Source organism: Anoplopoma fimbria, chromosome 24 (assembly GCF_027596085.1).
Source record: "Anoplopoma fimbria isolate UVic2021 breed Golden Eagle Sablefish chromosome 24, Afim_UVic_2022, whole genome shotgun sequence".
Lineage (NCBI taxonomy): Eukaryota > Metazoa > Chordata > Actinopteri > Perciformes > Anoplopomatidae > Anoplopoma > Anoplopoma fimbria.
Window position 1 is genome coordinate 15,609,576 of NC_072472.1, and position 27,053 is coordinate 15,636,628.

General features: G+C 38.4%; 2 protein-coding genes across 2 annotated transcripts; one reads left to right on the forward strand and one right to left on the reverse strand.

The window, feature by feature from the left end:
• Positions 1-576: 576 nt before the first annotated feature.
• Positions 577-15,049, forward strand: LOC129113915 (adhesion G-protein coupled receptor G2). The gene is made up of 25 exons (XM_054626399.1): positions 577-586; positions 1,181-1,311; positions 1,398-1,638; positions 2,400-2,669; positions 3,735-3,832; positions 4,085-4,146; positions 5,201-5,355; positions 5,449-5,610; positions 5,740-5,813; positions 5,899-5,966; positions 9,030-9,130; positions 9,215-9,419; positions 9,499-9,664; positions 9,776-9,922; positions 10,075-10,200; positions 10,345-10,390; positions 10,466-10,569; positions 11,235-11,356; positions 11,603-11,871; positions 12,069-12,183; positions 12,747-12,825; positions 13,202-13,403; positions 13,902-14,003; positions 14,153-14,317; positions 14,928-15,049. Exons 1-25 carry the CDS (start codon positions 577-579, stop codon positions 15,047-15,049), a joined length of 3,342 nt encoding a protein of 1,113 aa, XP_054482374.1.
• Positions 15,050-16,670: 1,621 nt separating this feature from the next.
• adad2 (adenosine deaminase domain containing 2) lies at positions 16,671-26,155 on the reverse strand. Its single transcript, XM_054626486.1, has 12 exons — positions 25,985-26,155; positions 25,759-25,842; positions 24,477-24,642; positions 23,561-23,693; positions 22,891-23,029; positions 21,858-21,986; positions 21,045-21,195; positions 20,625-20,795; positions 20,242-20,456; positions 18,961-19,189; positions 17,155-17,287; positions 16,671-16,965 (listed from the first exon to the last, which is right to left on the reverse strand). The coding sequence occupies exons 3-12, from the start codon at positions 24,635-24,637 to the stop codon at positions 16,855-16,857; spliced, it is 1,572 nt and encodes a 523-aa protein (XP_054482461.1). The 5' UTR covers positions 24,638-24,642; positions 25,759-25,842; positions 25,985-26,155; the 3' UTR covers positions 16,671-16,854.
• Between the last annotated feature and the right edge of the window lie 898 nt (positions 26,156-27,053).

The following is a 27,053-nucleotide window of genomic DNA, read 5'->3' on the forward strand; positions in this document are numbered from 1 at the left end:
CATTTTTTTTTCTCGCTCACTGTTTCTCTCTCGCTCTCTCTCTCTCGCGCTTGGTTTCTCTCTCTCTCTTTAACCTGCACAGACACATATGATTAAACAAGTGGACCAATCACAGCAAGAAAACACCGTTCTCTATTTCACACTGGTTTATACCATCCATGTGTGCGGAAACAGGTTTGTCTAATGCTCTGTCCCCTTTAAAGTTATTGGCAGTGTTATGTATTGCTGGTATTGAAAGTCCGGACCAGGATTTCGTTTGGAATATTTTATTTTTGCAGGTAAGCACTTTTTTCAAGTCTTTCAAGGCATTAACAAAACTTGGAATTTAAGGTCAGCATTAGCAAATGTTTAGGTGATTAAAAGTTGAAATGATCATTTTTAAATAATTTAATTATTAGTGAGAATCTTATGTTAAATGTTAACAGTTTAATTATTTACATAATATTTGTCGTAGAACTTGCTTTATTTAGTTATCGAAATGAAATAAACTTGTTCTGTTTCAGAATGGTGATGATTTTTCCTCAAAAAATCCTGCATGTGTTTATCACTCTGTCTCTGCTGAGCAGTCATACCACTATGGAGCGAGGTAGGTCATAGTACTCTGGCTAAATAAATGTAATGTATTGAACCAAAATATTTGAAACTGGGTGGGGAGATCACAGTAAATGTCATGATGAATCAGTAATGGTTCTACAAGAAAAAGACAAGACAATAATGGTGGAAGCCAAGTGTTTATTTTTTAGATCACAAAATGTCAGCATTTTTCAGTGTTTTCTGAAATAAGCTAAATGAGTAGTCATAACCAAACAAGTTAACTGGTTATTAAAATATTCGTAAGTTGCAGCACCATTTTGATAGAAGTTTTATAAATTGAGATTTCCCTATATGCAGATTTTAGGGACTTTAAACTTCAGGGTTTCCTATTATATCAAGTCAGCTGTGTACACATCAACAGAAATATAAGAAGAAATTATATTTTTTCATTTGACACGATCTTCCGTATTAAAACAACCGCCTACGTTACCTAAAATGTACCTCCAATCGCAGTTTTGATTGGAGTTGCAAACTCACTCTCAAATGTTGAGTTTGAGATGTACAAATACAGCTTTAGAAATAAGATATTTACTCCTATGCGCTGTGCTGTATGTTAATGATTTACTGTATATTGTCTGTCTGTCAGTCCATCGGCTCAGTCTGTGGGGGAAGGTAGCTGACTTCACCTTCACCGGTTGCAGCCAGTGGAGGTTAAAGCCTCAGGTGTTCATCCCCGCCCTGCAGGAGCTCACGGTCTGCTTCAACCTAAAGTTCAAGGTATTGATGATAAAAGTAATTGCCACAAGGACCACACAGTTCAAGTATTTATGAATCATGTATATTATTTCATCAACCTTATCTAGAGCATCGAAGACTCCACACCATGGACCGCCTTTACGTACACTCATCCTAAGCTTCAGTGTACTGAGCTGGGTTTGGGTGGACAGAGGGATCGTTTGGTGGTCTGGCTGTTTGGGACGGAGTGGACCACACCTAAGATCAACCTTCGTCTCTCACATTGGTACTCGCTGTGCCTGACCTGGTCACACGCTAAAGAGCGACCGGCCCTGTATGTCGATGGCAACCTGGTGGATGTCATGGCAGGTGGGTTAAGTTAAAGGCAAACTCTGTTTGGTGCTATAGGGTGTTTTTTATTTAAAATGCAATCAGCATTTCAAATAAACAAAAAAATGAAGAATAAAAAAAGAGCTGCAAGTCCAACACCAGAGCCTCTATTTTGTAATTTTACATTTTGAGGCCTGTTTTTTTTAATTTATTTTTTTATTCCTCACAATTATGTTTTATATTCTGGTAAAGGTCTGTTGCCATACTTCTTTTTTATGTTACATGTTCTTATGCTGCTTTTGCATTTTGGTCTTATAAAGACACATTTCCAATTTAGAGGTATTAAACTTAAGCCAGGTTAGTATTTGTAGTGGGATACAAAAAAAAAAAGGAGCATGGATATCAGAACGGGTACATTTATATTAACATTGAGAAAGACACCGTATTTGATGTGGACTGGTCATGTCGTGTACATATCCAAATTATCTACTTAATAAGGTTAGTATCAGAACTGGAAGCCATCTGGCTTATTGGATCCATGCAACCCTATCTGGATGCAGGCTACATCCACAGTTTAGCAAAGGATAGGGTAACATGAACCATTTGTTACCATTTTCAGTGTCAGAATGTGTTTCCATTTCAGTGGTAGTTACTTGTGAAGGTTGAGGTGAGAGTCGTTTGTCTCTACATTGTGCTACTTTGGCTCTGATGACAACATATTTTAAGTTTCAGGTTCAAACTGTGATCATTTTTACAGTGTATGTGGCCCTTGTTTTCTCCTCTCCTTGTTCACAATAAAGATACGACTCCCTCCATTCCCAACTCGAGCTGCAAGCTGGCCCCCAATGGAAGGCTTACTCTGGGTGCATCACACCGCCTGGTCAACGGGACTATTATTCCACATCCTGCTCCGGTGGGCCTGTTATCTCTATTTCGTTTTTGGGGACGAGAACGGAGCAAAAAGGAAGTGACATCACTGAATTGTACGGAGGGGGACCTGGTGAAGTGGGAGAGAGACCACTGGGACACTCATAACTGTTTTCCGCTCCCTGACCCCAGGCTGCAGTGTGGTGAGCCGATGGAAAACGTCATTTACATAAACTGGAATACATTTCCCTGATTATTTTGAATAAAGTACAACGTTTTCTTTCAAATTTGATCAACCCTACATTTACTTAATTTACGTGGCAACAAGTTAAATATTTTCTCCCTTTCGCACAGTGTTTATGCACCAGTCACTGATTGGCTTTTAAGCAGTAAATGGTCCGTCAGTATCATCAAGCGTTTTACAGCTTTTTCCAACCTTAGCGGTTTCCTCTGCGTCTGCCTTCTCTACGTCTACTGTGTGTCCTCAGCCCTCAGATAAATATTGACCCCCTATCTCTTGGTCAGTTAAGTAAATATAGAAGCAATTCTGTGATCAATAATATTACGATCAGGAGCATTAATCATACAGCTGTCAGAGGTTGGTATTCTCTTTTCTGCAAAGCCGTAACCTGCTGTAATGTTCACCTTAAAAATGAATGTTAACCTTTGTTTACAGCACAGGGTCAACTAGCACTGATTCTGATTTCTTGTTTGTAAGAGCGATTAACATTATAGTCAACTACACTACGTTAAGTGAATCTACTTTAAATCACTTAAATCAACACATGAAAGTACTTTATATAAAACATATCTAACATATTTATATACAGAGCTTTGTATCAAGGAAATGCCCTTCACAATAATGATAATAATAACAATAATATTCTGCAGAACATACTAACAATGAACAGAAGAAGTGGTTCTGCAACACAATTGTTTCAGTATCAACATGAATTAATTCATGAACACGAGTTCTACTTTTAAAATTGAGCTTTAGTTTTAGTTTGTAACACTCAGTTTAGTTTATGTTCAAGAAATTTAACTAAAATAAGTTGATCATAACGATAATTTAGAATAAAACAAAGACGAAACCAGTGTAAGAAGAAATTAAAAAGCCTTAGAAAGAAGATAAAATGATCAGGACTACTTAACAATACTTGAAATTTGTGTTTTTTTGTTTACATGTTACATTTATTTCTGTTACTTTGTCTTTACCTACATTAAAATGTACTTAATGGTGTTTTATATTCCCTTTGGCTGATTCGCAGAATGGTCCGTTTATGAAGTGCGACTGATGTTTGCCATCATTCGTTCCGATGGGAACGACACCGAGCTCTACACGGCCAGAGACATTGCACATAAATGGGTAAAAGCAGCAATCAAACAACTATATAAGAACAAAAAAGCACAGATATTGCCTATTTAATAGTAAAAACTGACCTAGAAATGTTCTACATGTTACACTAAAACCTTCTTTTTTTTTCTTGCTGTCACTTTTGTGTGGTGCTGTATCTGTTAAGAATTACAGCACTGCTATATTGTAAGGATTTAATTGAATTTTGTTCATCCGCAGTAAATCACAGTGGCTTTAACTGCTCTCTGCTGTTTGTTCTCGCAGCTCAGAAAGATTCTGCCGGCCAGCATTTATTTAAACAGAGTCTCCGTGTTTGAAGTTACCAGGTAGGAGAAGATTGTGGTTTACAACACTGACGTTGACTCAGTGTATTTTGTAATAAAATACCTGTGAATGTCACATCAATTAAACCTTATTTCATATTATTTGACGGAGAAGGGGAACCAACTGAGTGAACTGAGTTTCTCTGATCTCTTACGCAGATCCAGTAAAGAAGACAGCCTTGTAAAAACATTACATAAAGACAGGCTGGTAAGTACATTAGAGCCTGACTGAGTCACTTCAGCAGTGGTCGAGGTGAAAATTACATTTTGAAAGATAAGTAATAAGAAATTGCAGTAAATACATAGTTTGTGCTCTCTGGTGGCATACACTAGTTTGTCAACCAATGTTGGCCAATATATTGTTATCAGATTTGTTTAACTCAAAAAATGATATTGGTAAAAACCTTTAAAAAATCCAGTATTTCTCAGGCTCTGTGTCTTTTATTCTTCAGGAACGATGGTCTCCCCCTTTTAAGAGGTAACATTGTTCAGGTTTACTGTTATTTTACTGTTAGTTTTTCTAAATACTATAAAATCTGATGGCTGGGCAATAAGATGGACAACTCTATGGTGCGATCAATCTCTAGCTGAAATGATATTCCTTTTATTATAAAATACATTTATATATAAATGTTTATTGGTAAATATGTTGTTTTTTGGCATTGAACTACATTGCCAAAGCTTCTTAAGTTTTGAAATTCATCACATCAATATTTTTATAACTCCTCTGAGCTGAATTCTGTAAACAAATCACATACACTGATTGAACAGTAATTTAAAAAGTAAACTAAAGAAAAGAAGGGCTGATCACAGAAAAATATGCAAATGTTAAGTGGTAAATAACAACTAAGCATGGCTAGAATCCTCTGTAATGAAAAAAATATATCCTTAAATTAAAAAAGAAAAAAAACCTCTTTGGTTGAACTAGACATGAATCATGTGTGCACGTAGCCCTCAACAAATAATAATAATAATAATTAATTTAAGGGGTCACAAGCAAACATATGAACAAACCACTGCAGCAGAGAACAGTAAAAACACTAAGTCTCCCCTGTAGGTTTGACTGCCTGGTTCATATCAACGTTATCCCCAGCGTGGATGTGGCAGATGTGCAAAATGAGATGTGCACAAGCCTCAGTAAACTCTACCATGACCCCAGTTGTCAGCTTCAGCTGCTGGCTGATACAGGCAGCATACACACCACACCTGTTGGTAGGAAATAGTCCTCACTTCTTACTATGAATCTGTGTTTGTTTGCAGAAAAAACAAATTCTGGTCACAATGATCTTTTTCTTCTGTTTCTAGAAAGTTTCTCCGCAGTCACCATGACTCCTCCCATCGTGGGGGAAGTCACAACCACCACATTTAAAACCTCAACATCCATTAGCATCGCTAGCACCATCACAAGCGCCTCTACCAGTGCGGCCACTAGCACCACCTTCACAACAAACCCTGCAAATATCTCCGGTCAGTCTGATTATTTACAGTCACAGAAATGCTCCCCATCACAGTTTTGTGTAGATTATTAGAGGATTTTATTTGAGTTGTACTTTACTGGATGCCTGAGTGTTCATTTTGTCTGGATGCCCTCTGCAGAGCTGTTCTTTGAGGTTAAGGTGAATGTTTCCATAACGGGAGACTGTGATCCAGGACAGATTATTTCCACCTGGGTATGTCTGACAGAACAGAATAGCTCTTGAAGTTTTAGGAATATAACAAAGATTTGTCTTAAATGTGACCTCTGATCCTCCGCAGCTCAACTCTAGTCTACCGGATGACATGATGTTGGTGCTTGACCTCCAGCTGCTCCCCAAAGCTCGAAGGTACAGTATGTGATGTAGCTGCCACACCCTCAACTCACCATCCTTTTCCAGGAATATCACACAGTCTGATTTCAACGTGAACAATTTTATTAACTGATCTCTCTTCCAGACATCATTCTAAAGCGCAGTCAAACCTCTCTACACCTGGAGTAAGTAAACATAAAAAAAAGCTCTAATGTCAGAAATGAAACTCTGAATAGATGCAATTTTCACAACTTCAGCATGATTTTGAAACTCTTAGCACTGTGACATTGTGATGGAAGGCAAACTTTACTACGTTGGAGTGAGCAGGCAAGCAGTTTCACCTCCTTATGCTAGGCTAATCTAATCACCTTACCGGCTCTAGCTCCACAGTTAACGTAGAGACGTGAGAGCGTTATCAATCTTCTCATCTAGCTGTCTGCAAGAAAAAGTTCTAACTGTTCCTTTAACATTCAACATTTTCAAGAAAAAGCTATTTAGTGTTTTGACTGAAGACTTTAGACTTTTATTCTGGGTAAAGGTGCAAAAACCTTTCCAGTAAAACCTGCAATAATAAAATATTTTTCAGGGGTGAGCAAACGTTGATAAGTTAAATTGTTGAATACTATCTTTAGAATAAGTGACAACTGACTCAAATGTAACTAGACAATGACATGATTAACAAAATGTGAAAAGCTGCATATATTCCACTGGATTAATAGGCAGATTTTACATCTGGTAGTGCTCAGGCCGGAATTTAATGAAAACCTTATATTGGTTTAACTCTTGTATGTTCTTCCTTGAATTGAATTATTATTTAACCTCCAGTTATAAAGCTGTTTCAATATTTGTTTTTTTTCCAGGTGTTCGTGCTCAGGGTTTCAAGGTATGGATCATGTAGCTCTGCACAATATCACTTACGTTACAAACAAATTAAACTGAAGGGAAATGAAGGCATGTAGTGGAAGACGCACAGTAAGGCAAATAATGAACCAGAACCCGAGCGGCTTAGCAGACATATTTACTTTCTCACACTCCACCCTCATTTGTGTAGATTTAGCTTTTTAATTCATAAATCAAATATATCCATTTTAAAAGACTTGTCATGCCTGGAATGTTATATTATGAGCAACTCATATTGAGCTTTTTGCAACCCATAATAAACTCTTTTACTGCCTGCAGAGAGAGCTGTATTTTCCAGGTTCGGGTCATGATGTCGCTGTCAGACACACAGGAAATGGAAGGGCAGATACGATACCTACTGCTGACGCCTTATAACAACGGTTCCATCTCCATAGCAACTGAGGATATACAGATAAGGCAAATATGTGAGTAAGGTTCAGATTCAGTGAAAGGTTTCACAGTATATAAATATTACTTTTAACAATTTATATTAAGTGCTATAAATGATTAAAAGTCTAGTTTTTTTTAACATATCAGGTTGTCTCTTGCTTTCATTTTCTCACCCTGTTTTAGTGATATTAAAGTGCAATGCAGAAACTCACCAGACGAGGAAAGGCCTGTTTGAGTGGCCCGACACTTCAGGAGGAAAAAATGCAACTCTTCCGTGCCCAAAAAACCCACTCCTCTACGCCACTCGGCTTTGGTGAGCGCACAGATTTGAGTTTATTTCTTCTTTTTTTATACCTGCCTGCCTGCTTAATTATAGTCACATGTGCCTAACATATTCACACCTAAAACAAGTGCACAATTTTACATCAACCATTATTACTAATATACCTGACTGGTACCTGATGTCTTAAGTTTGTGGGAGAAAGCCAAATAAGACAAATGTAGCAGTCCAGAATATTTGGATAAACAAACAAAAATTCAAGTTGTGAAAACAATATTACAATGACTGAATAACAAACCATTATTATTCAAAATGAAATGGCAAAGTATTACTCCTCAATTGTGAGGAAATCCAACTTTTCTGTGTTTGGTCATAAGACATTTAATATGTTTTTGATTTAATGACTGTTGATTGCATAAAGAAGCAAAGACACCACTTTGGACTCTGACAAATTGTAATGGACATATTCTGACAAAGAGCAAATAGAGTTAATTTACTCTATCAAATATAAAATAGACAAAATATTGGTAAAATAATTGTTTGTTGCATTCCTCATTACAATTTCCTGCTGAAATAGAAGCACTGTGACATATGCTGTAAGCCTGCAAATTTCCCCGCTGCGGGACTAATAAAGGATTATCTTATCTTATCTTATCTTATCTGACATTTTACTTAAAGGTTCTTAATACGAAACTCAGAGGATATCTATTGTATTATATTGTAGAACCTAAAGTAGAACTAAATGACCTTGTTTTATGTCTACCAGTTGCAGGGTTCATTTTTATTATTAAGAACATTGCTGGATGGGTTTTTGATTTGATCATCAAAGGGCTGGGAGAGGTTTATTCAAATTAGAAATAAATAGAATTTCAAAATTAAATGAGCAAGAGTTGTCTGATGAATCCACATGTTTAGACAAGTTGTATTCTCTGCCAGCTTTTTTCCAGCTATATAGTATGTTAAGACCTGTATATTGATTGCATCCTGTCGTTGCTGCTTACTATTATCACTGAACTTATGACCTGCAAACAATTTATCATAAAGCCATGCCGAGAAAAGAGTATGTGTATGCAGCTGGTTGACACTGTCAACATGAATTTCACACATGAATAAATACAGGCCTATTTGGGTATTGATTACATCCGTCGGTACATATTTTGATATGGCTGTGTCACTGTGTTCAAGACTGTGTGTTGACTCAGTGTGACAGTGCTTATTGATGTATGGTCATGAAGCCTGTAGAAGGCTGTGCTGTAAAATCATTAATCAAGAGGTGTATGTCATTAATGATTTAAGTTAATTGATTGATCAAAAACCTCCCAGGTGTCTTAGCTCTGTCTTCGGGATGCATTTACTGCTAAAGAGAGACTTAGACATATATTGCAAAAATGTACCATCAAAATTAAAATGACAGACTACAAAAAAGTAGATACTTGTAAGTATAAATACAAGATGAGGAAATAAACATTTAGCAAAACTCTTTTTGAGGCCCTCTCCCTCTGTCCTCTCACCACCTGTTTTCCTGACAGTAAACTGTGCCTCCGCACCCACTGGATGGCTCCAGACCTGGAAGACTGTCAACTGGTGGTGGAAACCATCCCTGATCTGGACCATGTCGAAGTCACTGCTGGTCTGTTACACACGTTTAACTTCATTTGTCCGTCTTACGTTGTAGTTGGCGACTTTTAAATAGTTGCATCATTCAACTATGCAGACAATGCACTGGATGTGGTGGTGATGATCAAGGGTTTACTGAGAGACCACTCCACACTCAACTATCAGGAGCTCGTCACAGTCCTCAACAAGCTGGAGGACGTTGTCAGCCTCAGTAGGGTCACACCAATCCTGGGCCAGGCTCTAATCAACACCATCTCTGACATACTGGAATCTGACAGCAACCTGCTACCTTTTACTAACACGTGAGGATGGGAAACTGGGGGAAATCTTATTAATCTTTCTGTTTATCATCCGTTGACCCTCCTTTGTCTTTCCCTCCAGTATCCTAAATTTAACAGAGGCAGTAGGAGACATGATGGTGGGCTACGAGGGCTCCTCAACCCTGGTTGCTCCTGCCATTGCTATATCCGTGGTGGATGTAGTTCCTGGACAGTTTAGCAGTTTGACATTCGGAGTGTCATCTGACCGCGCAGGCACAAAGCCTGAGGTTAGTGAAGTAACAACAACCAACAATGCCCTCTATCACATTGAGTGTCATTGTTAATTCATGCAGACTGAGTCTTAAAAGAGAATTAATGCATTTCTCTTTATGTCGTAGATATTCATCAACAAGTATCCCTTCAACGGCACAGTGGCGTTCATCTCCCTGCCATCTGCTCTGCAGCAAAGCTTCCCACAGAACAGCTCCAACCAGAGCCAGCCAAGGGTGAAGTTTCAGTTCTTTGGCATCCCAATGCTCTTCAAGGTACTATTTTGTATGAATCTGTTAAAGAAAAAGGAAAAACATACAAATCAATCAGAATATTAATTTGAAACATCTGTGTTTTAATTACACTTGGTGTGCACGGTTATATCTAGAAAAGCAAACTTGCACATGCACTGTGTTATTATTTTCAGAGCAGCCAAAAGGGGCAGTACCTCAACACCTTTGTGGTGTCAGCCAGTGTGACCAACGCCAGCTCCCCAATCAAAGACCTGGATGAAGATGTCAAAGTCACGCTCCACCATCTTATACCCAATATAGTAGGATCGACTCTTCTTTTAAAATATGGCTAACTGCTAAAGGACATAAAACTGTTACACAGTTACCGCTGCTTACACTGCTGCTAACATGATAAATGAATGAGTTCAATTAACAAAAGCTTTTCATTTCCATATCTGTTATAGATTCATAAGGACGTGCAGTGTGTGTACTGGAACTTCAATAAAAACAGTAGGTCCTGCTTTAAATGATCACGTCTATTGCTGGATGAACTGTGTGATACTAAATGTCTGTGTCGTCACATAGATGGACAGGGCGGCTGGGATGATTACGGCTGCAGGAAATACAACGGCAGCTCTGACTACACAACCTGCCTCTGTGATCATCTCACGCACTTCGGAGTTCTCCTGGTATGCATTTTATTATTTATTTTCTTACCGTTTCCTGGAAAGCACACTTCCGATAGAGGGACTGAATCATGTAGCTCTGGGAAGGAGGAGTTGTTTGAATCAAATTTACCAGCAGAGGGTGATCAAAGCACAATATATAAAAATGAACTACTTTCAAGCAAAGTTTGACCCAAATTCCTCATTTTTGATTAGACCAAGTCTTTGTGGGATATGTGTCCTTTCCTCTGTTGTTTTTACAAATGGCAGAGACACATTGCTTTGAAATTAAGCACAACCTTGAGTATATTGCTTTAAAATAATCAAATACGGTATATATATATATATATATATATATATATATATATATATATATAAAAAGTTATATAGTTTTTATCAGATTTGTATTGAACTTATTCCAAAATTGCTAAAATATCAGGGTTATCAAGGTAACTCCTATTGTTACTGAAATTGGCACTTTAATTTTGCAACTAATTTACACACACTAGTGCTAGAGTAAGCTAGTCATTTGAATGGACATCATGCTAGTTTGTCCTTGGTAGTACTGTAAGGACAGGAGCAGTTACTGTTATTCCTGTGCTATCTGTTTCTGTGTGAGATATTTGTGGCAATTGGGAAATAAATACACCCATTCTAACAAATCTGTGTTGTGTGTTGTTTGTGTCTAGGATGTCTCCAGGACTCAGGTGGACCCGGCTAACGAGCAGATCCTGACCATTATCACCTACGCTGGTTGTGGAGTCTCATCAGTGTTCTTGGGAATCACTGTTCTCACTTACACAGCCTTCGAGTGAGACTCCAACTACTGAGTTATTATTTTACAAATGTCTCCTACTCGGTGTACACCGACTGTGTTTACATTCAGACTGGTAACCTGTTCATAGGTCTTAAAGGTCATGTCAACACTAATGCAGATACATTTGATAATTTGGTCCACAATAAAATACCCTTAATTGGATAACAACAACAATTGAAGTATAACCACATGCACACTTGAGTTTTCCTTCCCTATGCTTTATCTCCGTCTCAATCTCAGGAAGCTTCGTCGAGACTACCCCTCTCAGATCCTCATCAACCTCTCCCTGGCTCTGCTGGGCTTGAACCTGGTGTTTCTGGTCAACTCCACGCTGTCCTCCTTGGGTGTATATGGCCTCTGTGTGGCTGTAGCTTCCACGCTGCACTACTTCCTCCTGGCGTCTTTCACCTGGATGGGATTAGAGGCCGTGAACATGTACTTTGCACTCGTCAAAGTCTTCAATGTCTACGTGCCCTCTTACATCCTGAAGTTCTGTGCTCTGGGATGGGGTGAGTCGTGTGTTTAACTGACTTTCAGCTAGCTGCTGGCAAAAACAGTGTCACACTCAAACAACTTCTAATATGACATTTCTGTTGACTGAATGTTTTTCATGAGCCTCGCCTCAATGTTTCCAACAAGTAAGTCAATAATTAATACCCTTTCGTAATGATCATTTGCTATGAAAGTGTTTAAACTGTTCCTCCAGGGATTCCTCTGGTGATCTGCACCCTAGTGCTCATCGTGAACAGAGAGGCCTACGGCAGTCACCTCTACACAGATGTTCAGAATAGCTTAAAGCCATTGGACAACTCTGACAACTTGTGAGATTTGCTTCATCTTATATTCATTTTCCATGTCTTGAGGCTTATTTGAAACACAGGTTCCAATTAGCAGTAACAAAGTTGTGTTCAGTAGTAAAACTTGAAACTTGACTGTGGGTTTTTTAATGAGTAAAATGGAGTATATATATATATTTACGTTTTATTTTGTCACTTACTGTTTAAGCAAATACCAACTAACATCCAAAAGCGACTAACCCTATTATACAGGAATTATTGAAACTACCAGAAATACTGCAAAATGTTTGTAATCTTTTTTTTAATGATTAATTTGAATTTCTATTTGGTGTTAAGCCACAAATATTAATAATATATCCCCCCTTAGTTATCAGTCACATTTTGCTAAACATAATTGTTGTAATGTTTTCAGCTAACAGATCAAGCTGGTCTTACATGTAGTTGTGCCAAACTGAAAGTCATGTGACACGAAGTCAACATTTTGATTAGCTGTTCATTTGTTTTTTTTAAATGTGGTTGGGAAAAGTTTGAAGTCAGTCCTACTCCTTACTATCCCCCTTTTCTCCTTCAAACCATTGTTTCCTCAGCTGTTGGCTTCAGGACGATGTGACGTTTTACGTGTCCGTCGTTGCTTATGCTGTGCTGGTCTTTCTCTTCAACATTGCGGTAAATCATTTTAACATTTAATTAAATTTCATACAGTTCAAACTACTTAAACACTGCGCTATCATCACATTTTGCTGGTAAATATATCAGTATTCTCCTAATTACCTTTATTTTAGGAAGGAATATTTACAATGAGACAGTGCTTATTTATACAATGCTAGAAAGCCATAACAGTATATACTTAACATTTAATCATCTCAAAATAAACAGATCAGGACTTGCAGCCCATGTAGCCTGGCATGACTTAGTATTAACACTACTCAACAAACGTCCACCAAATCTCTCATTCAAGGGAACTTAAATAATTATCTTTAATTATATTATTGTTTCCATGTAACTTAACTGCTCTAAGCCTTCTGTTGAATCTTCTTTTTAGGTTTTTGTGGTGGTTCTGATCCAGATTCGCCACATGCGAGCCAATAGCCCGGCTGGGACCCGCAGCGGACTCATGCATGACCTGAAGGGAGTTGCCAGTCTCACCTTGTTACTGGGACTAACATGGACTGTTGGCTTCTTTACCTGGGGACCAGCCAGAGTGGTTCTGCTGTACCTTTTCTCTGCACTCAACACCCTTCAAGGTTGTAATTGGTTTCTTGCTCAGATAAACTCACAGAAAACCATGCTGGATCATATATATCTAAATATGTAAGCAGAGCGAATGTGCTTCATTTAAGAACAATTTGTACAAACAGATTTGTTCTTAAGTGACTTGTATGAGAGATAAACTGGTAAATACATTAAGTGAAGGTTTGCTAACCACAAACGCAGCTTTCCTCAACATCCCAGTTCACGTTCACAGTTCAAAAGAAACAAGATAAAAAAAAAAGAAGTGAACCAGGCTGAATGATGCAACTATTTCTCAACTGCCTTTACTTCGAATGGTCTTTGTTATATTGCTTTCTTTTTAATCTGAGAATGATGCAACAAAAGACAGCTTCTCTCTACTTGTGGGACAGAAATGCCTTGCTCAGGTTGACTTTAGAAAAAACTGCTGAGGGACATAACACCAAACAAATCATTTTCCAATCTTGTTCTTCAAAGCTCATCACCTTATATCACTTTTGTTTGTATTCCAGGACTTTTAATCTTCCTCTTCCACTGTCTGATGAAGGAAAATGTCCGGAAACAGTGGAGGATTCACCTCTGCTTTGGACGTTTCCGACTTGACGAGTATTCTGGTATGGCATCCACACATTATATTTTATCACGCAAGTTATATATTGTCTGATCACTATGTTTGTGAAAGCAGAGTTACCCTCATGAGGTTGATCAATTACAAGACAGGCAACTCTGGTCCTGATTCCTGTTATCTGTGTTTGGTGTCCAGAGTGGAGCAACTCTGCATCAGTTGGAGTCCCAGCCAAACCCAAATCAAATCCTCCGAGAGCACTGGTACCATCGGTCTGCTCAGTGAAGTCCAGCTCCACAGAAAGCACATCAGCTTCCTCCGACTCCAGCCAGAGAGACTCATCCTGCAAGAGACCAAACCTGGGTGAGGAAGCAAAGCAGTCATTCTTTTTTTGTTGTGCAAATAAAATAAAATAAAACTAAATTCCAAAGCAGATCCTACTACATCCTAGTAGAAACACTGACATCATTTTAGCACAGTTACAAGCCAAAAAGATGGGGAACAATGCAAGATACAAAGTTAAACAGTGATACAACAATGAATTCTTAAATAAAAGCTAATTTGTAAAAATATAAACAACCAAGGGTTTGTTTTTTTAAAAGTATTTTAAGATTAAATTTAATTCTACACTATTTAAGTTTAGAATTAAATGTTATAGTTCATCTTGTAAAAATTCATACCAAATAATGATGACCACAGATTTAGTCGGAAATCACAGTTCCTCGGCTGCCAGAATCACTGTGAAGGTCACTGCATACATTAATGAGACTGCACTGACATTAAATAATTACATCAAAGCCTTGGTAATTGAGCCTAAAAGGACATAATTATTTCTTAAAGGTTTCCTTCACCATCCGACAGCTCAATTTAATTTTAACTCCCAACTCCCAAGCATGTATTCTCAAACCACACATGAGAAAGTGTCTGATTTTCACACCTCTAAATTGTTTGCGGATGTTTAATTATCTTTTAGGCCTTTTCGTGAATTCCCTGGCTCTCCCTCGTGCCCAGAGGAGCACCCCAGGTCCAGAAGCTCTGCCTTCCCAGAGGGGGATGGACCTGACACCTGGCTGGAATAATCACTTGCTTGGCTAGCAAGAACAAAGATAAAACACACAGGACCGTACATATGCATTTCCAAGACAGACACATGCAGACATGCAAATCCCAGAAACTATCATGAAATCTTGAAAACTGAAACGGCAGCAATAAGATATATTGTACTTCAATAAAAACCACAGAGATATGAAATTAATTATATTGTATTCCAGCTTCATTAAATCATTTTACCATGCAATTCTATTGTTTTTTGTTTTTGCTAAATATTGTAAAAGAGCCTGTAATTATGAAGACATGAGTAGTTGCATGCTTTCCAAGGAGGAGTTGGTTGCCAAGCAACTGGTGAGTGGAGCCATGGTGACAATGGACTGTGGTATCACACAGTTTGTATGAGGAAATAATACAAATTTGAATTTAAGATGATGCAAGGCTCGCTGTGTTCTCTTTTCACCTCGATTTGTGACTGAAAATGTGTACTTCAGGTTAAACTAGGAAATTATTATACAGTCATTCCTTAATCACTTCAATGAGATAATGAGAGGATTACCACACCATCGTTGAATGTGACTGCTGGATTGTTCATGTAAATTCTGACACCTTTGTTGTGATAAACATGTGATGGGCTAAAACAGTCAACATGTTTTTACTGGCAGTGATTGGAGTTGATCGGTAGCATCCTAGAAATATAACTGGATTCCATTCGGCATGAATATCTCTCCATAAAGTTTGACAGATATTATTTATGAAGATATCTTTTGCTGGTGTTTTTGTATTGACTGTATGACCTTAACACCTGCAAAATGTAAAGCAAACCGAGAGGCTGGCAACAGTTACAGTTTAACTAATAAATCCGTGTATTAAAGTATCAACAGTTCCTCCCACTCCATAGCCGTTCCAAGTTGATATTGTTGTTGGCGCCACTGTCACAAAGACAATCGGACGTCTTTGTATGGTAAATTAAGCCTTAATTTTCCCGGGAGATCTTACCCGGTGGCAGACAGAACCGCAAAGTGAAAGCCAGGCTTATAGGGAACAAGTCAAAATACTGATGGTGTAATTTTTCCATAGCCATTACACTGTGCAATTAAGATTTACTTTATAATGATAAGTTAAAACAAAAAAACTGCCACTCTAAGCAATATGTGTAAAACCCTGCTTATTCCGTGTACTGTGAAATGATCAAATAGGACGTAAATAAAGGGAAAATAAAATACATTTGAGACAATATAATATATATATATATATATATATATATATATATATATATATTTATATATATATCATTTAATTTGACTTAATTTCTTATAACTTTTACATTTTACACCAGCAATGGCATGGGGAGAACTCTCACCTAGTGTGCCAGAGTTAAATCTGATTCAATTATACTGAGATACTATTTAATATTGGAACATGATTCATTACCTTAAAAAAACGAGAGCTGACATCAGGGAAGTTAAAACTTCAAACCATATCTTTGGTTATTCAGCTCCTGATTGGTTGAATTATTTTGTTGGCACATCAACACAAATACTTGCCTAATATTGTGAAAATGGGTGATAATGCAGCTCAATTCTACTTGACAGGAAGAACAAAACGTTAGCGTACAAACCATGTTTTTCCACCCACAACCCATTGAAACTGACTCCTTCACTGTGGTGCATAACAGTAGGGTCTCGTTTATTTTTCTCAAACACCTACACAAACTGAAAAGAGCAATATTATACATAAACAAAACTAGACTAACTGTTGAAAGGTAATAAATGAAGTACAGAGTAAATGGAAGGAAAGTAAATCTCAAGAGGAACTTAAACTTCTACATGTGAAGTTACCGAGAGTTACATTCAAATGCTAAAGCAGTCCACCAGCTTTTTTGGATTCCAGGGACCTGCATGGTTGCTCAGAAACCGTTGCTTGACCAGCTCTTTGACTGCCTGGTACACGAAAGCTTCCACCTATAAAACAAACCATTTACAACTTCATACATCACATTTGTCTAATAACTGCAATGACGCAGATATATATTTTTTAAAAAAAGCACACTTCATTCACATTCACCATAACCACACTTGATAGTTTTACAGTGCAGCAGTTCTCTCGTCGAGCACTGAGCATTCATGTGATCATCTACAGCTGACACACACCTTGACGCTGTGGTAGGTGGGGAGATCCAGCAGATAGCTATGCCCACCCAGCTGTGCAACTCGGAGGAAATAACTGTAGAGAGCTCTCTTGCAAAGTCTGCTGGAGAAGCCAGGCCCACTCACAGATGGAGAGCTGCGAAATAAGAAAGTCCAATGAATATTTCCCTTTACTTGCATCAATTGTCTGTCATACATGGATTATAAATTATCCAACCTCATAACAAATAACAAAGCCTGTTTTTAGAGATTCTTGAATCCTGCACTATTTACATCCCATGTTGTTTAATTTACAGCAGTCTTACTTGAGATACAAACATGATTTTACGGTATTTTGTATCCAGTTGCAATATATGATACATATACATCCAAAAAGCTGTTGTGGTTATTATCTGTGCTACAAGCGAGTCAAGCCTTCGTGCTCTGTAGGATGTGTAACACGCACTCCCTCACCAATGAGTCATAAAGGAGCTGGCCAGTTAATTAGCAGCACCGAGGGTCGGCAGGTGACCCTTCAAGTATCCACTCGTAACCCCAAAAACGTGTAAATGTAAAATGTGTGTTCGTGCACTGCGTTTAGTGTCTTGCTCTTCACATTGTCAAGCTCCAACACTATTTTGGAGGATGCTGTCTGTGCTTCAGTGGTTCAGCTGGGCTGAATACAAAAAAAAATGTTTGGCAAGACAATTCTTCTGTTCTGTTAAAGCAAAAATGTGTTTGTGTGGTCTGGCTGAGGGAAGGTAGGGTTTCCTACAGGCAGTATTTTCCTGAGGGAAACCCTGGAGTAGTAGTGAGATCCCAGTGTTGTCAATAAAGACACAATTTGGGGTGATATTGAGCACGATAGCATTGAGAGATTGCTGTTAAGGGTGACAGATGTTAAATCATTAGTGCTCCATGACTACTCTACAACGTCTACAGCCCATTAAAGTCCTCATTACACTACATACAGTCCACATATAATGTATGCTTCTACGTAGAATTCAAGAGATTTGGGTGCAAGTCAAGGCTTTTAAGAAACAATTAATTGCTTAAGTCATTAAAACCATAGCTAAAAGAAGCTAGGAATAATAGGCATGCTACTTTTAAATCACTAAATTAAATAAGTCTCAATGACAGAAAGAGCTTCTCCTTTGGTTTTCACTCTATAATATTTTTTAGCATCCTTTCAATTTCTCTCCCCCCCCACACACACTTTATGCCCTGTATTCTTGCCCCTTAAATTTATTCTCTTCTTTTTCAAGGTGCCTCTTTTTTCATTGCCTATTTCTAGGTTATTGAGTGGAACGTCCTGCAGAGCCTGCAGACACTTTAAAACACGGTGTCGCCCACAAAACTAATAGTTCAGGCTGCAGGACGGAAACTGAACACTGCGAGCGCCAAGCAGGATCTCAAATCTATTTTTGTCTGTAATCTCCGCTCAAGGACAACACCGCCTCCAGTGAGAGCCACGTCTGTGTCACACTCTAGCTACTGGACATCAGCAATTGTCTGAGGCTCTAAAACCCAGAGATGGCAGGAGCCCCGGGCGTCGCTGAGACTGTCAAACAAGCACACTACATCAAGCACTGCCAGCAGTTCTACTCCATCCCTGGAACTGGCTGCAGGAGTGTAAATGCGGTAAGCTTTACTCAGGTCTAGACTCTCTGCAAGACCAGTACTGGACGTCATACAGTTCCCACATTTATCAGGCAGGGACAAGTTACTGTTTTCTTCACATCTTAAAATTTGTGAAATTTGAACATCATGCAGTTTGCAAAAAGACAATGCGCTAGAGATTGATTTATTGTACATGTGTTTGCATCCTACCCATCAATAACGAAGCCCTTGCCACTGTCCAGAACTTCAACATCCTTGTCTCCGAGGCACCAGTTGAGGCTGAGATCATCATGGGAGGTCACAACAGGCCCCACGTAGTCGCCACAGAGAAAGAAGATGTTGTGTTTTTTGTAGGATGGCGGCAGAAAGTCTTCCCATCCATCCCCTAGTCGCATGTTGGTGATATCGGACACTTCCTCATTTAAGAGCTTCTGGCCTCCTAAACAAACAACAATTAAATCTCAGTGTTTGCCCTTAAATCTTTCAGGAATTTACAAACAGGTGAAATTGAATTATTCCACGTAATATAACATACCGAAAATAAATCCTTTAATAGGACTATTTCCATTTCAGCTAGTACAGCTTCAAAAACATCTCACTTACTCTATGACAGCATTGGAAATATACCACCTGGATGTTAAATAACAGGCTTTACTGTGTTAACAAAACACCAACTTAAGCTAACTTTATGGTGACCTTCACCTGGAATTAAAGTTTAAAATTAAATTTAGAATTTAACTTAAATATTTGTATTTCCTTTCCTTTATTGATTCTACTCTCATGTCTGCGTGCTAAACATAAAGGGCGGCTGTGGCGTAGTGGAGAGCAGGTAGTTCTCCAATCAGAGGATCGGTGGTTCGATACCCGGCTTCGGCAGTCGATGTGTCCTTGGGCAAGACACTTAACCCCAAGTTGCTCCCGAAGGCTTGCCATCGGTAGTTAGAGTCTGATGGGCAGGTGGCACCTTGCATGGTAGCCCTGTCATCAGTGTGTGAATGGGTGAATGATATGTAATATACTACTGATTGTAAGTCGCTTTGGATAAAAGCTAAATGACTGTAATGTAATGTAATAAAGCAGCAGACAATTTGCTTTGAATAATGTGAATGTGTGCTTTGAATGTGCGGGGGACAGTGACCCTGGCTTTGTCCAAAGGTAATAAAATGTCTACCAGCACATCTAAAGCTCACTAACACCTCTTTTATATCACATGTAAAAAAGAATCCTAAGCTGTGAGCAGAAAGCTGCTGGCTGTTACTTCACATTTAACATCCGAGAACCTTCTTATATAACTCTTGCAAAATAAAATAAAATAAGCGCATTTTCCAAAATATCTAATAATTGCTTTGAAGGCTCTCTTCCTCCGGTCCCTGCTCAGGTAAACACTGTTAGCATTGTTGGCTGGGAGCCGCTAGTTCAGCCATCGCCATGTTGAGAGCAGTGTGGAGAAACTAGATATGCTCTGAATTTAGCACCTTTGAGGCTCTTTACCTTGCACCATGCTGGTGATGTAGAGTGGCTGGATGAAGTGGCTCAGTAAGGCTCCCTGCAGCCCAGTGACAGTCCAGCGGCACAACTTGTCACTACCAGACATGCAGCAGACTTTGGCGCCCCACACACTCGGGTCAAGGTAGGCTACAGGGACCAGCAGGCCCTTGGCATGACACTGCAGCTTCATAGCGGTCCAGATATCATTCACAGGGCCCCTAAAAAGAAAAGAACAAATTAGTATCTTAAGGAAAATGATGCAAAGGCTAATAATAATAACGTGTTTCACACATGTGTAGGATGTGTATTTCTATCGTCCCGTGGCATCTCACAAATACTCTTCAACATATCGCTATCAACAAAGCAAAAAGAGGGAATAGCAGTACTTGAAGTAGAAGTTCTTCGCTGCTCCTTCAGGACACTGATTGGTGTAGAGATGCAGACTGGTTTTGGGTTTCAGCTGAAGGTGGTGGCTGTCGGCACTACTCTCAAAAACACAGTTCTCCTTGGCCTTTGGATCAGCATCAAAGAAGAGCAGAAGCTGTTTGTACAGAAACCTGAACACAAGCCAGATAAAGAAATTCTCACACCGGCACTTTCAATGCATCAGAAGCACCATTAATGGCACAAGACAGAGAATGTGCTGATCCAGGCGGCCTGCTCTAACAAGAGAGGAAAAGTAACATCATGACTTCATTCTGAATATTAATGGGGAAAAAAGCAATATCTATACATTTTATTAGTATTTAAGATTAATATTTTGTAAATAAGGGCCCTTGTTAGAAGTCATATTAGCTGTTTTGTACCTTTTGAGAGCCCGTCTGGCGATGATGATGGCATGGCAGTCATGGACCATGGTTCCATTGTAGCAAAGCCACTTGCTGCAGCATGAACGGCCAGCTCCCAAAGCCACCACCTTGTAGTGCTCACATGGAATATCTGCTGTATCCAGCACTTCTGTAGGAAAATGATGTGTGTAGGGTATTTGTGAAAAAGCGATGACACATGTTTACCAATACATATTAAAAGCCTTGATTGAATATTAAAAAGAAGCAAGCGAGAGTGGAATGCCTCAGAAAGGACTCATAGGTCAAAGAGGATCAGGCGTTGAATAAAGAAAAGAAAAAATAACAGCTCTCCGGCATCAAAATGTCAAAATCGTGGTTGGCACTGGGAAGCATCTAACATTCTGTTAGTAGATAACAACACCAACAGAATGTCTCATCTACAATACTGTAAGTTATCCTAAAGTCCTAAAGTCAATGTCTATCTTTTAAAGTCCAACTTTTTTTATATATATATATATATATATATATATATATAAAAATAATTGGGTCAAAGCATACATATCTCTGCTCTGTAAATCTAACCTGTCCTGTGTTCTCCTAAAAGAAAATAATCTGAAACCAATATAAACTTCCAGTTTCACATCAGTTACACAAAATACCAGTCTATATTCTTCTACGTGGGTGGAAATTTTATACATCAAATCTTACATTAGGCAGTAATATCAGTGTTCTAACATAGGCAGAGCAGACAGACATTAAAAAGTAAAAAATGAATCTACTTATATAATAAAAATCAACAATGTATTACACTAACATGCCTAAGGTGCTTACCTCTTATCAAGACAAATGCTGCCATGTGGCTCTTGCAGCCATAGAAATCAGGACACATTTTCAGGAGGCTGTCAAACTTCTCACTACTTATTGCTGCCATGTGATTCTTGTGCCAGTCAGATCTCCAAACTAGAAGACAAAAATACAACCAAAAGGCCACTACGTAGATAGATAGAATGTATTTTGGACATCACCATGTTAGTGCTGTTCTGAAAACCCTTTTTGATGCAAGCGATAAGAAGAAGTGCTCGTCTTGAACATGTTTATAAGACACTACTGCACTCAGTGTGCTGGGTAGTTGATTGACAGTTACTTACTTCTATCGCTAAGGCTTTACTCTGTAAATTGGCACTGAAGTGGTACAAAATTTTAAAAAAAGGTGATGTATTATAGGCTTTTGCTTTGCAGTGCTACAATATATATTGTATACTTCAGTACAAACAGATATACTACCATAAATGCAACAACAGAATTGTATTTTTCACATTTTTTTTTTTTCATCATTTCCTTATGCTTCCAGCAGTGGGTCTGGTCCAGGGCATTATGAATGAAGTAGACATACTTACTAAAAATGTAGTTACAGAGACTGTAATTGTAAACCTTGTTGAAGACACTTTTGTACAAAGGATCTTACAATAAGTGCTTTTCAAACTCCACTGGACCACAAAAGCTTTTTTTCTTTCTTTTTAGAAATGACTAAGGGGGGCATAAGGTGTCTAGGTCTGAAAAGATTATTTTCTGTCTATGTTAGAAGATGTGTAATGACTCTGCTGTCCTGACTTCAGGACTTAGAAGAGTCTTGACCAAAATAAGTGACCACTGGGTGCTCAGAGTGACCGTAAAGCCAATAGTCCAGAGGACAAGATGCTTCCTAGCTTTAATGTGGCTTTGAGGGAGAAGCAGTTATTCAGTGCCCTGTAGGCCTCACTATCACCAGAGACAATAACTTGGATGTTAGCTAAAACAGGGAGCCAGATTATGATTAAATAATGAATGCTAACATCACACAGTGTGACTACTACTACTACCCCACCTTCAGTCTTTGTGCTCTTGTCTGGATTCTTGAGGTCCTTGATCTGGTCCAGGGTGAGCTCTTCCTCCGAAAGTATGCTTGCAGCGGGCGACAAACCATGGAGAGACAGGGCATCATGGTCCTCATCAGAGGCTTCATCCTGAGAAAAAACAAAATCATTCTGGTAAAAAATCCAGACTGTGGTTTTCTCCTTTCATCCACCTTGAAACTACTTGTCTATTTCCCAAGCATATAGTTGTCAAGACATCGTCAGCACATGTAAACAGACAAGACGAGCCATCTAAATGTGAGATTAACATCGAGAATGTATTCCTGCTGTTCATAGTTTAGATAACAAAGTGACTGCAGATGGTTTTGAGCCCCTCCAGTTAGCTGGATAGTGATATCAACTGTCAAGCACTGCTCTATTTGCCAGTCAAGTAATCTGCTGTTAACTATCACAGATATTGAGATTTCATTTTCATGTCGGATTTTCAAACATGGCTGAATACCGTAATTTATTCCCACATCATTTCAGGTTGTCTGTGAAGGACACATTCCACATGACAGCAAAGAATTGCATATAAAGGTTGCATATAACGTTTTCCCACCAGAAAATTGACTACTGGAGGCTGAGTGTGACAGCTTATTGTCTCTTGTCACCCTGACATTGACTCTTTCCTTTAACTACCTCATTTCCCAATAGAGTGTCTCCAAAATCAGGTTTATCTTTGAGTTTTGGGATGAAAGCCCTCTCAATTCTGGGTCCGTCAACTCCTTCGGAAAGTAGGAGCTCATGGTCTCTGGAAGCAGGTAGATCTTTCCTAAAATGGTAACAAAAACAGTGAAAAGATTTAACATTAAATTAAGCAGCTAATCCTTCAAAATGTCTTTATGATTGGAAACGAACATTTGCTCACCACAAAATATCACAATGCTAGCTAAACAGTCATATAATATGTCAAATTAAATATGCCTGCTAATATATTTTCAATCAATAGCACTTACAATTCTGAACACATTCTGGCTGGGTCGGAAGGAGGTTGAGGTTCAAGAGGAAAGCATCATTACAAGGCTCACCATTGCCTCATAAACCATTTTCTCTTACCTGCATGTAGTAAGTAGTAAGCAGAACTGGAAGGAATAGCCTAAGGACTCACAAATGAGATCACACTGCCTCATTTACATTTAAAATTTTCAGCAGAAAAACTATGAAAGATCTGGGGGATATTTTGATCTGTAATTCAAGGGAGTGTTTTGGTTGCCAATTTTGTAGTTGACAGAAAAGGAAAAAAATGTTGTTCCATCTCTTAGACAAATATATAACCCATATGTAAGTATTCCTGTATGCTTGATGTGATTAGATATTGTCATTTTTTACAATTATCATTATTACTTCGTTATTAGTATTGTAATATTATTATTGTATATATATTTTTTTTCTCTCTCTTCCTCCTTTCTTTTCTTGTTCCATCTCTTATTTTTCATCTTAATCGTCATGTAAAACACATTTGGTTTCCCGCTTTGTATGAAATGTGCAATAAATAAAGCTTGCCTTCTCTAGTATTACTGTAATCACAATACAACACTGCCAACTTTTTCATTACCTCAGTCCAGTAGCACCACTATAAACGGACACGTCATCTGTCAGCTGTACCCGAGGACGGCGAATTTGCAAGCTTGGGTCAAAGTCTGGCAGAGACTGAAAACTAGCAGCACCCCTTCTTGGACTGAACTTAAATGCTTCCTGATCCGCCATGATTTTCATAAAGCCTGTAGAAAGAAAATATTTTAAGTCATTGTGAGGGTTGCAGCTTTAAACTGTGTCAAAAAGGCCTTTTTTACCAGTGTAACACAATCACTAGAATACTTAAAATAATCTGCACACCTAATATTTTTTACAGACATAAATTACATGATGCATTTCCATAGTGCAACAGAGAAACATGTAACAATTCTTTAAAATCTGAAATAGATCATTTTTAAACCACTCTAAAATCCACAATTGGCAAATAATTTGATAGTTTTTGGACCAAACTGATTCCATACACAAACTGGGTGAACTAAACTGGGTTATACAAGCTTTTCTGTTTATGTACATTTTTTAATAAACGTGAATGCTGATTTATGTGATGATATTCACCAAGTTATTTTTCTGCAGATTCACAGTTATGGGAATTTCTACCAAATTAAAACAATTGTAGTAGTTGTTCTTATAAGTGTTAAAAGTAATGCTATTTAATGAAACATGTGACTAGCCTTGGGCTTATTCATGACGATTTCTTGCTTTTGTCTGTTTTGTATCATTAATATATAGCCTTTTTAGAGATTTGGACAGGTGGGAAAATATTTTTTTAATGATGGTATATTGGACTTCATAACTGAGATAGGCACTAAGTTATTGTTTTTCTCAGTATTTCTGCCATTATTGTCTTTAGACCAAATTATCCACTAGACTTATCTAGACAGATATATCATTAATAGAATAAGCTGTTACTAGCCCAATACTAGTGTACCGTTATTTAACGTTGGGTAGGCTAGTTGTAGCATTTAGCAAAGGTGACGTCATTCAATGCGACAGTTAGCCGTTAGCTAGCGGCAACGTTCCAACTATACCGGTTGGCTGACTTTTTCGACGGCAGTTATGAACAGTTGCACCTTTTAAAGACACGTGTGTGAAACTAATAGTTCAATTTAACGTTTATTTCTTCTGTTTTTGCCGCTCAAAACTTTGAGGTAACATCAATGTCTGCTTATGTAAGCGAGATATTTCAAGGTGTTTCAGCCTCCAGTCCAAGAGAAACACACGTGTGAACGTCGAGACTGTGAATGAGGTTAAACGATTCTAATTTCTAAACAAATTGAGACCACATATTATTTTATGTTTACCTTCAGGCGATCCTCAAGACTGAGAGAGACGTGGTAACCTCCACCTATCCGGATCCAGGTCGTGAGGAGGCCAAACTGGCAACCCTGGAGGGAATAGATATCATGTTTCGATTCATGTTGCTGTTTTGCAATGAAGCTGTGTGTTTATAATGTAATATAAGGACACTAATATTTCCATTTTGACTCTTAAAAAATGTACACTAAATTAAAAAAAGTATATGGACACCTGTCATCTTGCCTGTATCTCCATATGTGATTGTTGAGTATTCACTCCTAAACTATGGGCATCGACGTCCTGATAGAGGAGCGTCCACTCTTCTAGGGAGACTTTCTACCAGATTTTGGACCCTGGTCTGTTCTGATTTCGGTTTCTCCAGTTCATCTCCAATATGTTGGATGGGGTTAAAATCAGGGCTACGTTCTTTCACACCAAACTCTAAGACTCATTTCTGTCCTGATCTTGCTTTGTGCACAGGTGTTTTGTCATGTTGGAACTGCTGCCACAGTTAAAATATCACAAAATATCACTGTGTGCTCTGGCATTTAGCTAGATTTCCCTAAATTGGAACTAATGGGCAGGTTAGAGCCATGAAAACAGCTCAGACCAAAAGTATGTGTCTACAATCTTTTGAACGTGTAGTGCATAATACACATACATGATATTTGTAAAAGGTTGTCAATTAGTGGATGGGCATATAAAATGAGACAAATACTTGGATGCAACTGAGGCATCAGCTCAAAATACACATGGTAAAATCAGGGGGATGTCCGCTCTTGTCGGTTGGGTAAATATAATATGGTTTCAAATCTCTATTTACACTGTGAGATCTTTGTGAATGTCACCCTTTTGGTTGGAATTTAGATTGAATGTGGGAAATGGGAAGAAATGAAAGAGCGGGTCAGTCATGTTTTATGTATAGATGGCGTAAATAAGCAAATGGGTACAGAATGGTTTGGTGATTTCTATGAATTTTAAATCTGTAGCGCTGCACACACATACACACCAGTATAAACACCAAAAGCATGTGCTGAGAAGCTCCCACGTTGAAATGAGTTTGCAGTTGTAAAATGTAATCACAAGCACACACACACTTTACCAAGCCGCTGATAAGTGTGTGGTGTTATTTGCAGTAGACTAATGTTCCCCTGATCATTGTGCAGCTCAAGACTGAACTGTATTTCCATTCTCTTCAACCTCAAGAGAAAACCTTCATATCAGTCTCTCATGAGCCAAATAAAGCTTTCATACGAGCATATGTGTGTGTGTGTGTGTGTGTGTGTGTGTGTGTGTGTGT